The sequence below is a fragment of the Malurus melanocephalus genome, unplaced genomic scaffold (genome assembly GCF_030028575.1).
Source record: "Malurus melanocephalus ecotype Western Australia unplaced genomic scaffold, MMel_1.1 scaffold_145, whole genome shotgun sequence".
Lineage (NCBI taxonomy): Eukaryota > Metazoa > Chordata > Aves > Passeriformes > Maluridae > Malurus > Malurus melanocephalus.
In genome coordinates, this window is record NW_026623377.1 from 456,102 (window position 1) to 471,189 (window position 15,088).

General features: G+C 38.2%; 1 protein-coding gene and 1 long non-coding RNA gene across 2 annotated transcripts in view; one reads left to right on the plus strand and one right to left on the minus strand.

The window, feature by feature from the left end:
- The window catches only part of LOC130576584 (uncharacterized), a 120,277-nt gene extending 108,733 nt beyond the window's left edge, over nucleotides 1-11,544 (minus strand). The window contains exon 1 of the long non-coding RNA XR_008965673.1: nucleotides 11,433-11,544. This is a non-coding gene — a long non-coding RNA (uncharacterized LOC130576584). The remainder of the gene's footprint in view (nucleotides 1-11,432) is intronic.
- INHBA (inhibin subunit beta A) overlaps nucleotides 6,665-15,088 on the plus strand; it is a 14,379-nt gene continuing 5,955 nt past the window's right edge. The window contains exons 1-2 of the mRNA XM_057371348.1: nucleotides 6,665-6,749; nucleotides 9,386-9,923. Coding sequence (XP_057227331.1) covers nucleotides 9,536-9,923 — 388 coding nt within the window. The 5' untranslated portion in view covers nucleotides 6,665-6,749; nucleotides 9,386-9,535. The remainder of the gene's footprint in view (nucleotides 6,750-9,385; nucleotides 9,924-15,088) is intronic.

Below are 15,088 nucleotides of genomic sequence, written 5' to 3' on the forward strand. Positions count from 1 at the left end.
GTTTGGCATTCACCTTATCTACCATCTTCACATTTTTTCTAATCCCCAAGCATGTGTTCTCTCAGACTTCCTTTCTCCAAGCTTCCCTTCAGTTTCTTGATCAAGCAGCAGCTTCAAAACTAATAGCTTTAGTCTTCTCTAAMTGTCCTGCTTGAGATGTGGAGACTAGAACTGCTGACAACATCTACTTTGGGGACGCACCATTTATACAGTGGCAAAATGGTACCTCCTGTCTTGCTCTACAATATTCCTAACAACACCCAATTTTTTTTTGGCTTTTTGAACTGCACATTACATTTTTAAGTTTGAAGACCTCTGAATGATACATCCAAGACTCATCTCTCCCTAGTCTGCACAACACCCCTCATGAATACTTACCTGAATGTCACTTCTATATTGGCTATTTGCATATTAATATGAAAGGATTCACTTCGTTCAGCTCAGTTCCCACTCAAAGCACAACACTACAACAAGCAGCTCTGCTGAGTGCCTCCAGAACTTGTTGAACTGAGGGCACGAGCAAGTCTCTGTGTACCCAAGAATGTGGGTGAGGAAGACTGTTCTGTGGCTGTCCCTACTGCTCTCTCCTGTGAGCRAGCAAATTAAGTCATTGTTCAAAGCTGTCAATATGACTCTGATCACGTGAACTAAATTCAGTTTAAGGGGCAAAAAAAAGAACCAGAACTAACCCCCTCAAAAAATAATCTGCTTTATGAGAAATATCTGAACACTTCTTTGTTGTTTTTATACTTCCTAGATGCTTGGYTGCTGTCCCTGAATGGGCAGCTTCAAAGGAGCAATTAAAAAATGTGTGCATAGACGCACAGTTGAGCCCTGTTTGCACACAAAAACTTTATTCTGAGCTACCTTATGTCACCCCTTTTAGAGGAGTCATCATGAGGGCATGACACCAATAAGCAGACAATGAATAAAGGAAATAACTGTTTATAAGTTCATACTTGGCATACAAAAGTTATTGAAGAGGAACTGATATGTTAGGCAACTGGCCATCACTGCTGCCTATCAACCCTCTGTTCCCCCAACTGTTACTGGGTATTATAAAGCTCATTTTAAAAGTACTTCTCCAAGACCTATAGCTTGGTAGGCMCTATTTTGTGCTCACCGATAAACAAGGCTTAAACTTAGCTGTTCCTGCACATTGTAGTCTGTAAGCAGACACCAGGGAASCAGGTATTTAACTGTCTACATGTTACATGTCCCATCTGCCACTGAACTACAAGTATAAAGTTTCAACCATAAAATGTGAAGTCACATGAAAAAATTTAACAGAATTGAATTAGCAAAATAAATCCATATTTGAGTTTCTCATATTAATTCCAAAAATTCACTTCATGCTACCAAGTCAAATCTCAACTACTATTTGATTTGATTTCCCCACATTTGAGGGAAAATCTGAGATAAATTCTCAAAACATAGGTAGGTATATATTTGAACCTGGAATCTCAGTGTAGTCTCTAGTACTTGTTAAAACAGTGTTGGGACAGGGGTATATGCATAGGGAAGGGGAGCAGTTGCATTGTGTCAATGAATGATGACTGTTCATGGTACTTCCCTCACATCCCCACATATGAAATGTTCTCAGCAATTTCTTGTGTTTCCCTAAAAATAATAATAGAAGCTCAACCCATCCCTGAGATCTAACCTGTGTCTGTATTGGAAATGAGTCCAAACATTATTTTAAATAACCCACATGAAAACCAGTGACCATGAGAAACAAAATAGCAACAAGGGCTTGTTTGTCATTTTTGACCCACAGGTCTCAGAAGAGATTGATTCTTTCAACTTTATAGATGGGATCATGCGGTACTTGTCCTCAGCAGTTGATGGCAGAGCCATAGAATCCAGATTTCCTGGGTCCCCATCTAAAATTCYATTTGGTAAAAAGTTGCAAGCAGTCACACTTCCTCTAAACATTTTCACTGCAGAATGTATTTACTTCATCCAGTGATTGGCTCCCAGGGGAGTTACAGAGGCAAAGCAGGAACCATGCAGAAGACCAATATATACTTTTTAATTCACTTGTTGGTATCCTCAGTATTTCACTTTTGTCAATTCTCTGCTGGTTACTCTCACAGATGGGAATATCTACTGATGTGTGACACTGAAACTTTTCCCAATGGCCAGTATATGATGAGTACCTTGGAAGATTTGCCAGTGTAATCTCTTGTTGAGTTCAGCTCAATGAAAGGGGAAAGTGTATGAACTTCATTCAATTCCCTCCCACACATCAGCAGATTTATAAATAATCAAAACTTAATATGCAAAATGTATCTCCATCATTGAGGGAGGTAAACCAAGATGAAATCAGACCTTTCATATAAGACAAAAAGGGATCTGTTTTGAAAAGGAAAATCCAAAACTAAAACATTAATATGTAGAAGTTAAATTAAGCAAATAGACTTTAAATCAGATCTTCTACTGATGTAATTCAATCTCTGAAGTCAGAAGAGCTATTATTATTAACTAAGGGCCCAACGTTCCTCTTGCAAACACAGTTTTTAATCTTTCTAAAATCCATAGGCAAAATGACTTGGGGAAGTTTATCAGTGAATAATCATCTGAACAGCTTTTACCTAAGACACAGATTTTTTTGTTTCTCTTTCCATCCACCAATAGTGAATACTCATCCTCAGAGTCAAAGCTTGATTCAATTGACTTCTGCTCCCACAGTCAGCACTAACTTCAATATCATCGAGAGTTGGTCCTAAAAGCTAATAGAACTTACACTGTTGTGTGTGCTGTGATTTGATTAACTGTAGTAAAAAGAACACCCAACAGAGAATKCAGGGCTTGTCAGAGAAATAAAACCATTTTCCATTATTCTGAAGTTGGTCCAAAGATACCCTTGATAAAACTCCTTTGACTGAAGTAGAACTACATAAGACATTACTCTGATGTCTGCTTTGAGCAACAAAGTTTTCAACAGCATGCAAATTAATTTAGTGGACTTTCAATAATAGTTTAAATTCACCTATATAAGTTAAATGCTGCTCCAACTTTAGCCACAAATTTTTCACCCTACTTGGAGCTAAATAAAACCCCTTTCCTTTGGGGTTTAAATCATTGATGTGATTCTAATCATAATCTCAAAATACCTTTGAAGACAGCATCACTCAAGATATTTTACACATTACAGAGCAGTTTCTCAAGAAAAAAGATTACTTTTGCAGTAATGTACCAAAAAGTCATCTGTCAAATGAGCAACCTGTGTGAACAACTTCAGTTCTTTAGACTACTCTCTCAGTTCCAACTTAACTCCATGCTCTCTATAAATTCAAAAAAACTCTCTTTGTAAATAAGTTTTTCCCAAATGAAAAGTTTTGAACAAGCTCTGATTATAACACATACTTGTGTCATATCACATCGCACTAGTAACATCATCTGTATCACCTGGCTTATGTATTCATATGCATTGACTATTATTTTTAAGTGGAAGAAGGCAACACATATGCTAAAACAACATGGACATGAAATATCTTTGTTAAAGCTCACTGTTCCATGAGTCAGCAAGAAAAAAGATCAATGAGCGACRTGTCAGAAGACATAGATATAGTCTAGAAAGAAAATTAACATACTTGCATCTCTTAGTCAGATTCACTTTACATAAAGTTTTTGTAAAACAGAAAATATCCTGCCCGCTGTAAAAAGTGTCATCMATCAATATTAAAAAAAGGGCAAGAACTTGAAAGCTATTATTTACCCTACCCTCTAGACCGAGTTCTTATCCTCAGATGAACTTTATTTTTTGACCAGCTCACTAATTGTTATTGAAATCACTGACCCCTCTAACCCACACATAAGCATTTGAGTAACAGCAGCAAGACCAGCCTTAATTGGTCACTTACATAAAAGTGGAAACATAAAACTTCTAAATATAAGTTTCTGGCATATCTTATTATTAAAGACAAATAAGGTACAACAGAGTAAAATTCCAGCCGATTTGCACAGAAATCTCTGCCAATGTGTTTTCTAGTGGCTGCTCTTCAAAGCAGGGATGGAGATGGACAGATACTGCTGTATGCTGTTTGAGAATCCAAAGTAGTCAGTAAATCACACAATATCCAGMGGGTGAATAATGAAGTGGCATTGGGCCATTTTGTTTAATGGTTTATAAGATAAAATACACAATTAGGAAATGAAAAGAAAAAATAAGAAAAAGAGAGAGACAGGTTGCTGGAATACTAACCTTTCTTTCTCAGTCCCACTCCTTTAGTTATTTCTGATCCAGCAGAGAAATTAAATATGCCTGTAAGCCAGCAAGATAGGCTCAGCATCACTCTGATATTTTATGTGGTCTCAATTGGTGGTATTAGAATTTAAATTAGAACCCCCAACTTCACTAAACGAACAACGATTATCTGGACTCTGAAGCTGACAGTAAAAAAAAAAAAAAAATCAGAAAGAAAGAAAAAAACTAAACCCAGCTACAGTCTTTCCCAAGAGCAATTGCCCTTTCTGGCAGGAAGGGGTAAAAATAGAGGCAGCTCATTAATATGGCTTGGCAGTGCTTAATGGCAGCTGGTCTGAAGTTAGATCAGTGGGTCTTTCCAGCAGTACTCCCGGACCACTGCCAGCAGGTGTTGCTGTGCTCAACAAAATGTGGAGGAGTGCGGGGGGGATGGGGAGAAAAATATTTATAAAGAGAGAAATAGGTGTGAAAAAAATTAGTCACTAAGTAAAGCTCTCATTAGGCCTTTGGTAAGGCTATACACAGACTCCCCGAGGCAATAAGGAGCATGCTCTGAAATGAATAATGCTTTTCACTTCTCCTAAACTCCTTTCAGAAGTTATCCTGAGCTATAAATCACATACGTGCTCGCTATGCTTCACTCGGTAGCTTTCTCCTTTTGTCACAGACCACACACTTTGGCAGCGGGGAYCCCGTGTCCCGCCGCCGCAGCGGGAGAAGCTCGGTGCCGGCTGGGTGCTGCCCCAGGAGGGGCGAGACGGGCACAGGCGGCACAGGGCTGCTGCGAGCGCACCGCGCMGCTCGGACTCCAAGGAGAGGAGAGTTCCGTTACTCCCAGGAGTACTTTCCATTCTCCATAAAACCAGTGCAATTCAAGGTCTCTTGCTGAGAATATGTCTGCTGCCAAATTGCGACAGGCACTGCGCTACCACAACGCAACTAATTTCAAAGAGTTTTGTGATGTCAGTTAAAACCGGACTCTGCCTGGCCCTGAGAAGAACAGGATTGCAAGGTGGAAAAGTTCTTTGTTCAAACATGGGTTTAGGATCCCCACTAAAAATAGGGTCCTGTGACTAGCTCGGTATATGCACGTCTATTATCTGTTTCTTGAAGCCAATGTCTCACTGTCCCTGGAAAAAAGAAAAAAAAAAAAAANAAAAAAAAAAAAAGAAAAAAAAAAGAGGGGAAAAAAAAAGGCAAAAAAAGCATTGTTCTTTGTAACAGCTAGAACCACCAAACTCAGATTGCAGGAAAGCTACTGAATCCTGTTTCACTTATTATATGTGTATTAAAAATGCGAAACAAAACAACCTATCTGGTCATATGTTTCCCATTAACTTCCAATTTTTTTCTCATTCTACCAAAGCTGTTGTGTGAATACAGCATACACCCCAGTTGGGATCAACACTGTTATAAGGACTCCCTGGTATCACTGTAAATTGAAAGTTTGAAATATTTCTGATCCAGATCAGCCATATTCCAAGACAAATTAAACTTACATTACCAACAGGACATAAAAATGCAATTATAAGTACAATTAGGGCCAAAAAAAATCTGAAGGATGGGGATTTTCTGGTAATCAGTGGGTGTTATGAATGAGTAAAGACTGCATGATCATGCCATTTGTCATAAACGGAACCACGTAAAGCCAGTTATTATATGTTTAAGAAAGGAGATGGATTTTTTATTTACTTTTGACCTTTTATATATTACTTCGGTATTGCCTAATTGTCATAGTTATTTCTGATTTTCATTAATGTAAATTGAAAAGAAAATTGCTTTTTATTTTATTCCACACTTACAAAAAAAGTGACCTGTCATTCATTGTAATTTATTTTTAGATGTCTAAACAGTTTTTAATAGTGCCATGCAATCTGCACGTCAAGGAGCCAGGAGACTTGGACAGGAGAAATATGATTCATTTTTTAAAGAGCTTTAAAGTGATCCCTAATTTATACAAAAGGACATATTTATTCAGAGATTGAATTTAAAAAAAAAAAATCATCCACAGCAAAAGGATTCCTACTCAAATACACTTTCCTGCATTTGAAAAGAATCCAAATTTGCAGAAAGGGTATTTGGTGCATCCTTAAGTATGTAAGAAAAAAACCCCACCAATTTGGCAAGTAGTGAGTATCTGGCAAATACTGTGTATTTGAAACAAATCAGTGTTATCTACATCTAATAATATCTGTTTCTAGCTATGCAATACAAGTTGGAGTGTGTATTTCTGACTCATAATGTTTGCTTTGTCTGATTTCGAGTTTTATTCTTAAAAAGGATAGTATTCAAGTTGGTCACAGAGAGTGTCATTAGAAAATTACCAGAAGTATGTCTCATCCAGGAAAAAGTCAGCTGCTGATGTAACACGATTAACCAATCCAACAGTGAACCGGCCCACTTTTGACAGACGTTATATGTGAGTGTACACATGAGAAGTACAGTATAAAGCTTTGCATTAAAAATACCACAAAGACGAACTTCAGCAGTTCTTAAAGCACAATACAGCAGTCTCCTTCTGAGAGTCAGGACTAGAGAGGTAAAACTTTCAATCAGCTTTTTTCTTTTAAAACTGAAACTTCTAATTCCTGTGCATGCTGTTGCATACTGTTAGGGCTATAGTGAATGAGCATGTAGACAGCTTTGCAGCTCAGGTAATTTTGTAGGAAGAATCGGAACCACTATTTCTGTATGTATTTGAACACATTTCTATATGCATTTTTGTACATATATGTATATACATGTAAGTAAAAATGAATTATGTATCAGCGGTATTGGAAGGCTCGCTTTTGGAAAACAGTTTTTAGAAAGTTGTGCTTTAACATTAAATCTGTCATTATCATGGCATTCAAGTAAAATATGCTTGAATATGTAATCTCTATGTGATAGAGGATTGTATGAAAAAAATATATGGCAAGCAACATATACCCCACAGCAAGAACTTATCTGTATTTTATGTTGATTTGTGCCTATGCCTTACTTTCATCAGACACTGTTGGGATAGGTGCTATATTAGAACTATAAATAACTTCTTTAATTATATCATCTGTTAGTACATCTAATCATGAATGCATATTTTMATCTGAAATTATTTTTCGCCCAATTAAACTTTTAATTCTATTTCAAGCTCACTCTCAGACTTCATACAATTACAACAGACTTTGGACTGTTCTTAAGATCCAAAAATTTCAATGTATTATAGTGAGGTTTGTGTTACAAAGATGTGTTTATAAGAATGGCTGCAAGGTTTATAATGCTGACAGACCTGTAAGTGTAACAGTATATAACAGAATAGTAACTGAGGTCAGTAAAACACAGATGAGGGGGTACTGCGGATGCCTTATAACAGTAAAAGACTTATAAAAGAGCTTAATTGAAAAGGACTTGCAATATATAACGTTTGTAAGACTTTGGTTGATTGTTCAATTGCTTCTGTATGTTTCATTTACTCTAACTATTATGCCTTGCCTGTCTCTTAGCCCATGTGCCTGTAGTCATCTCAGGGAAATTAGAGACCTTTCAATGCTTATATTTGTAAATTGCTCCTTTTCACTTTGAAATACAATGGTTGACAGTAATATACTGGGATTGGAATATTTGCTGGGTAGGAGGTAAGTGCATCTGAGAGGTGTGTGAGAGAGAATGAAAGAAAGGAGAAGAAAGAGGATGAACACTAAAAAAGAAGCAGTTGCTCTAAGAAAATCTGTACAAGTTAATGCCTGAAGGGGAAGAATCTCAAAAGTTATTGTTATAGCTGTCATTTTTCCATTACCAAATTCAAATGTTAGCAAGTGAGTTTGCAAACTTCAACTTTGCTAGGTAAGGAACAGAACGAAGAGGATACAGAATGTAAAGGCAACCTGAAGCCATGGCACTGATGCAGGGAATGCCTTTTCACTGCAGAGCAAAGCCCTCCCAGGCATAAACTGACAAGGGGCTACCAACACTGGTTGAAATTCCTGTTTCTTGTAGTGCTCTAGATTTCTTTTCATTCCCAGTGTCTTATTCTAATATTATGATTGCTCGGTGTGATTTAAATGAATGAAGTAATAAGTGCCTTCTAATAACAGTGGGCCAAATGTAGAAGATCTTACTCAGCTTGCACTCAGACAAAATTATTATTGGCATCGATGAGGGATTTGCCTGAGTCAGAAGCAAGTATGATTTGGCCAGATGACATGTAACACTTCTCACCTTCAAAGCATTTTTCAGGCATTGCTTGATTAACCCCAAACCTAAACATATCCGCCCGAGAACTTCCAGGCACAGACTAGCATAGAAGTAGGGATATTCCATGGCACTAGCATGGCATGTCATATATATGTGCTGTATCAACTCCTGCTTAGGCTTTCAGTGCCTGATTGCATATTTCAGCTGGGGAGTGTATCATGTATTACAGAGACCTCCAAACAACAGTGCTATTTTGTGCCTGTCAGATCCTTTGCCAGTAATGATAACCCCCAGCATTTAGAAATGAGCAGAAAAGATTTTTTTCTTCTACTCCAGGCAGAATAATGGTCCAAAATATTCAGAGCCTCTGCCCTCATCCCCGTCTCATTCACAAACTATTTAATATCTCCTGCTATCCCTAACAATACCAGGCAGGACCAAGAGCAAGGTGCTCGTTAAAGATTTCATTCTTTTCATTCATTCATGTTTCCTCTGTTTAGTTAAGCCAGTGATACTGTTGAAGGAATAAAACAAACAAAATAAAACCAAAACAAAGGGGAAAAAAGGGGGGCGGGAATGACAGCTGGGGGGGGGGTTGGGGAGAGGAGGGTCAAACAGAGAGAAAAAAAAGGAAAAGAGTAAATTTACAGGAATGAGAAGATATTTTAGAAAGGGGGGAGGGAAGGAACCACGAGTAGTGATATTTGAAGAGAGGTGTGTGTTAGGGGAGCAATGAGCATAAGGAAGCCAGCCTGCCTGTTCCTCCCCCTTCCTAATCATAGCCTTTACTCACAGACAAAACTCCCTCCCTCTCTCATTCACTCACTCACTTTAGGCCAATCCGTCCTCTCTCTCTCTCTCCCTCTCTCTGTGTGTCTCTCTCCTACTCTGAGACAGAGTCAGAACTCTTCTCCCTGACAGCCACAAACATCTACAGCACTTATTGCATTCAGAGAGGGAACCTGCAAACAAAACTTCACAGAAAACTTTTGGTTCTTGTTCCAGAGAATTTGCTGAAGAGAAGGAAAAACAAACAAACAAACAAACAAACAAACAAACAAACAAACTAAACCAGCCCCCAAAAAAACTGTTCGTGAAGGGGGAGGAAAAGCAGGGCCTTTTAAAAAGAGAATCACAACAACTTTCGCTGCCAGGATGCCTTTGCTTTGGAAGAGAGGATTTCTGTTCGTGCTTTGCTGGATTATAGTAAGGAGTTCCCCAACCCCAGGATCCGAGGGGCACAGTTCAGTCACTGACTGTCCATCATGTGCCCTCGCCACGCTCTCAAAGGATGTGCCCAGCTCACAGCCTGAGATGGTGGAAGCAGTAAAGAAGCACATACTGAACATGTTGCACTTGAGGGACAGACCTAATATCACCCAGCCAGTGCCCAAGGCAGCACTTTTAAATGCCATCAAAAAACTCCATGTGGGAAAGGTGGGCGAGGATGGTTATGTAGAAATAGAGGATGATGTTGGAAGAAGAGCCGAAATGAATGAAGTTGTGGAGCAAACCTCAGAAATCATCACTTTTGCGGAATCAGGTGAGTGCTTGAAAAACAAAACTGTAAAATAGCCTTTGTGCCAAAACTGCAATTACCTTATTTTCCTCTCCTCAGCAATAATGTTTTTTTTTTCTGCAAGGTTGTAGGATGAGACTTGGAGGAAGGGAGAAAGAGGAATGGGATGGGGGTGGGGGTAGGACTCTGAAGGAATTTGATTTTTCTGACTTAGTCTTGGCTACAGATTACACTTGCTAAGCACAGTCAGTCACACAGGGAGTAAGCTCTCTAATGCATCTTGAACATAAAGTCAGGCTGCAACAGGGTCCTCCAAACTGTTCTGTAAAGACAGTACTTGCAGTAAAGTGCTGGCTTGGAGAGTTGAGGGTGAAAAAAGAAAGACTGTAGCCTTTTAGGGAGTTTATCAGGACAGAAAGTGAACTGCAAACTACTTGAGAAACACCCCTTTCATGTAAAAATTATAGCGGAAGTTATAAAATCAGTCGAAGCAGCTTTAAGTTTTAGAACTGAGAGGACTTTTTTGTGGGTTTTTTTTTTTTTTGGTCTTTTTTTTTGTTAATTTAACACAGCATCTTCGGCAATAAAGAGTTGCAGAGACAGTCAGATGACTTCAATAGAACTGGACAAGTTGCTGTAGCTGATCCAATTTGCAGTGCAGACTTCTGCATACTGGAAAAAAGATTCTGTTTCTAAAACTCTCCTGCCAAAAAATGCAACCTTGGTAGGGTGTATTTCGAATTCTTTTGCAGTTCTTTTTCCTCTAACTCTTAGACAGTAAGAGCTCAGAATATAGATATATATATTTACYAGGTAAAGTATTAAGATTCACATAAGCTGCCTATCGGAAACAGCTCTAAAGTTGTACTTTACACTCTTGTTCCTCCATAAATATGACCAGTATCCATTTTAATTCAACATATATGTATCTGTATCATGTATCTATGTAAGTGCATGTGAGTATGTTAATGCATGCATCAATAATAGTTACTCGCAGTAAGTCTATCATCTAACTAACAGCAACTTTTTATGATGCTGTCTAGCCAAAGCATTTTTCCTGTTGCCAAGACGGTTTTAAAAGAATGTCATTGTTTTGTTTGGTACAGCATATGGTAGGCAAGTATGCAAAGGAACTCCAAGCATTTTTGTTTAAAAGTTTGCTGCAGCAGTATAAACAATTAAGACAACACTCAGAGTTTCCAGTCCTGAAAACCTGTTGACTCAGATGTTCTGATTTCAGGGAAGCCATACACAAGAAGTGTGCATGCTTTTAAGTGCAGACATTCCTGCTGGCTGTCTGATTTCCAACTGTACAAGGAGCCCCTGCGTTAGGAGTCCTTGTCAATATACACATTATCATATCTTTCAGCACGAGAGCTCAGGCTTTTCAGTTTTTCCATCCCCTCCGCTTCTGAAAACAGGGAGAAAGTGTAACTGCCAGAGGTCATAAGAAGCAGGAGTAGCTCAACATTAGTTTAGTTGTATTTATAAAGCAAGGAAACCACTAAGCTATCTATGAATCCGATTCCCCACCTGGTTTTCAGCAGCTCGCTCTGGGCACATTGGAGCACATGTGGCATGAACAGTGGTTTCTCTTCACTGTGTGAGTCGCAATCATTTGTAAACACATTATTGTCTCTCCTGAGCTCTGACACAAAGGAATTTGGAATTTGATATATGCCTACTCTGTAGGACACCCTCCAACGGCGGGTCCCGAAGCCATTGGCTCTCGGAGTCACGTGAGCAGTAAAAATCATGCCATTGCCCACACACTGGCCAATCATCCTGCCACTAATCCCCCGCCACCAGCGACCATCACTGACACATCACTCGGCTTGATTTACATAGCATTGTCATACTGCTGCAAGACAAATTACTTGAAGAGGACTTAAGCTATGGAGCTGCAGGACAGGGGCATCCACTGTGTTCTCATGCCTTCTTCTCCCTGCTGCAGTTCTCTTCCTTCATACTAATGGAGCTCCTTCATACTAACTGAGCTCTAGTTTGGGTTTATAATGAAAATATTAAATCCACTCTGTGGAGTAAATTCAGATTTCTGAAACATGTTCTTCATATAGAGCCATTTGTATCTGGTGACTTGCTAACATGAGAGGACCATGTTTTACAGGTGTCAATGCTGCAACAACTTAAGTAAACTCTACCTGAGATCCTTTCCCCTTGTGCTCTGGTAGTTTTGCCTGTCAAATATTAAACTAGTATTTTTTTTTCCAGTTAAGGAAAGTGAGGCAAAACCAAAGGCAAGTGACATGTTATATAGGAAGTATGAGTTAAAAAGACAGGAATAGAATAAAGCCACAGGGATGATCTCCACTTTTCATTCTGTGGGAACTGGGAATAGCATGAAGAAGTTTAAACACCAAGCAGGAGAACAAAYATTTCCACTCACAGTCAGTTTAATGTGTTTTCTGCTTTTAATGTCAAACTCACTCTGCCTCGATAGAGGGCAACAAGAAATCAATGGAAATGAATGAAAACATCTCACGTTGTATCAAATAAAGGTCTATAAAAAGCAAAATAARAATTTAGGATTCTTATTCCTTTGTGTATGGCTTGACATAGAACAGCCTTTCCCCATGCCTTTTAGAAGCCACCTTTACTACATGCCTTAATAAAAATGTAGTATTTCCATCTTTCATCAGTCATATTCTCAAACATACAAAGAACTGGAGTGAATGAACATCCAGTGCCTTGTGCCTGTGGCTCTGGCTTGAGACTGCTATTTTCTAAAATAGAAAATTTTAGAATATAGATATTTTCTAAAATAGAAAATTCAAACAAGCACAGACTTCACACAATTAGAGGGGAAATAAACACAGTAAACAAGTCTGAAGCACACATGTAGTTATGTCCAGAAAATCAGTAGAATAGTTGGCAGACAATTTTTACAGCTAACAAATCCAGATAGATATCTGCAAAACTGTACGTAATGAATGTAGTTATTGGGCAAAAGTTTACAAATGCACCCTACTGTCCTTTGGCACTCTTACAAGTAAAACATGAAAATTACTTTCTACTTGCATATTGAATTAAGATTACTAACCTCGATTAGTTCTGCTGTGAGGGTAGCTGTGCCAGAGTTCTGTGTGTCACTTCAAGGTTTTAAAAATATTTTTTTGAGGAGAGGGGTCATACAAGTTTGTGACAAGCAGATCCAACAGGTTGAATAACAGAGATACTCAATGCTTATAAATATGACTGGCTAATAATTTGTTCATTATTTTAAGTACAGAGTTTATTAGGCAGATCTGGGATTTTGCCAACTGAATTTGATCCTGGCACATCAGCCCCTGAGAAGGTTATAGGAATTACTGGATGGAAATACTAAAATCCAGGGAAACCCTCCCCCACCCCCCCCCCAAAAAAAAAAAAAAAAAAAAAAAAAAAAAAAAAAAAAGTCTGACACCTATTTAGACCAATTATACTGTTTTGTACTTCATACAGAATTCAGTTTGATCATGTGCTGACTACTTTCATGTGCACATGGATACCTGTGTGTACATACTCGTATCTTTTTCCAGAAGATACCAACCAATACAGACAAAGTGGCAATTCAGGAGAAGAAACCAAAGGATGTATTTTGAATAATTTCAACAATTTTCTTTTGAAAAGAACTGTATTTAAGGGTACAGGTATTAGTCTTGAATAAAGAACGGCCACGAGAGGGCATTCTCCAAAGGCTTTTTGCTGCAGATGAGGCAACCTTCCTGCAAGCTCTTATTTTACCCAACTGGATTCTGAATCCCAGATATCTTTATGCTTATCTGTAGCTGTTCTGAGTGGGGTTCGTTTCTCTCTTCTAGTTTATTTAACAGGCAGGGATTCACTGCAGTGAAAAGCTGCATGGAAAATAATGCAGGAGGGAAACAGGCAGAGGGGTAAAAGATAAACTGGTGGATGCTAGAAGTGCTGGAAATCTAGAGAGATCAGAAATTATAAATATTTTTTATGAGATACTGAGAAATGTGACTGTGAATCATCATCTGAGATGATTTTTTCACATCTCTTTTTCTTTTTAATGCAGTCTTCTTTGCTTTTAGAAAACAAACCTATTTTCCCTTTTTTTTTTTTTCTTTTTTTTCTTTCCCCGTGGCACACCAAATCAAAGATTTCAAGTTTAACAAATGAAAGCAAGTTTTTTGTGGAAGAGGAAAGACATTCTGTATTGATCTGTTTCATTGTAGCAAAATGTGAGAATTCAGGGTGGTTTGTTGGTTTAAAGAACAACCTGAGAAAGCACAGATGAACCTGGGAAGGTGGCAACCAGTTTAGCAAAACATACCTGAGAGAGATGGAGAGTACTGTATATGTCCATCTCTGTGTGTAACCATGCCCTCCATTTTATATGCAAATGCACGGGGAAAATCTGAATGTGTATTTGCCTGTAAGTGTGTATAAGCACGCGTATGTCCTTAATTACAGGGATGCCAGGGCAGACATGCTTATAAACCTGTGCCTGTGCCCACACCATTCCTGCAGAGAAGAATGTGCATTCATGTGTTTTCCTCTATGCAGGATATATCTACCTTGCATACATGTAAGTGATTCATGCTGAGGAGTTCTTATATCTATATATAGGGATATGCCTATGAGAAGGCAATCTCATTTAATGCAACAGAGCTTGGCAACATTGATTTAGGATTGAGGCTTAGTCTACTGGAAACAACTGAAAGTTCTGTTATTCATTTCAGTGGGTTTGGGATTTGGGCCTTAGCACACAGAAATTAAATATTTTAATGAAAACAGACTGGCAGCCTCTGATCTACCTAATTTTAGAATTTACAGCAAATTATTACAAGTATGTACAAAAAAAATTGCCCTCTCAAAAAAAGACAAAGATTTGATATTGTTTTTACCTTGGAATATTTTRTTGGTGCAAATGACCCTAAACTTTGTTTGAGCTATTTTAGATGTAAATGAAGAAATGCAGTTAAAAAAACTTTCAACTGAACAAACACCTTTTTTGTTTCTAAATATTTAAAGCCATGTGGGGGAAGGGCTTTTAGTTTGGAAAGAACTCAAAGCTGTAGATGTAAAGTGCTTTCCTCCTAACAAAATAGCAGAGGAGAGTCAAGGTTCACCAGAACTGAATAATTTCACATTCTGAATGACCTTGTCTTTGGGTTAACTTTTCAAGAAAAAGTTATTTAAATAAGTTGCTGCTGCTTTCT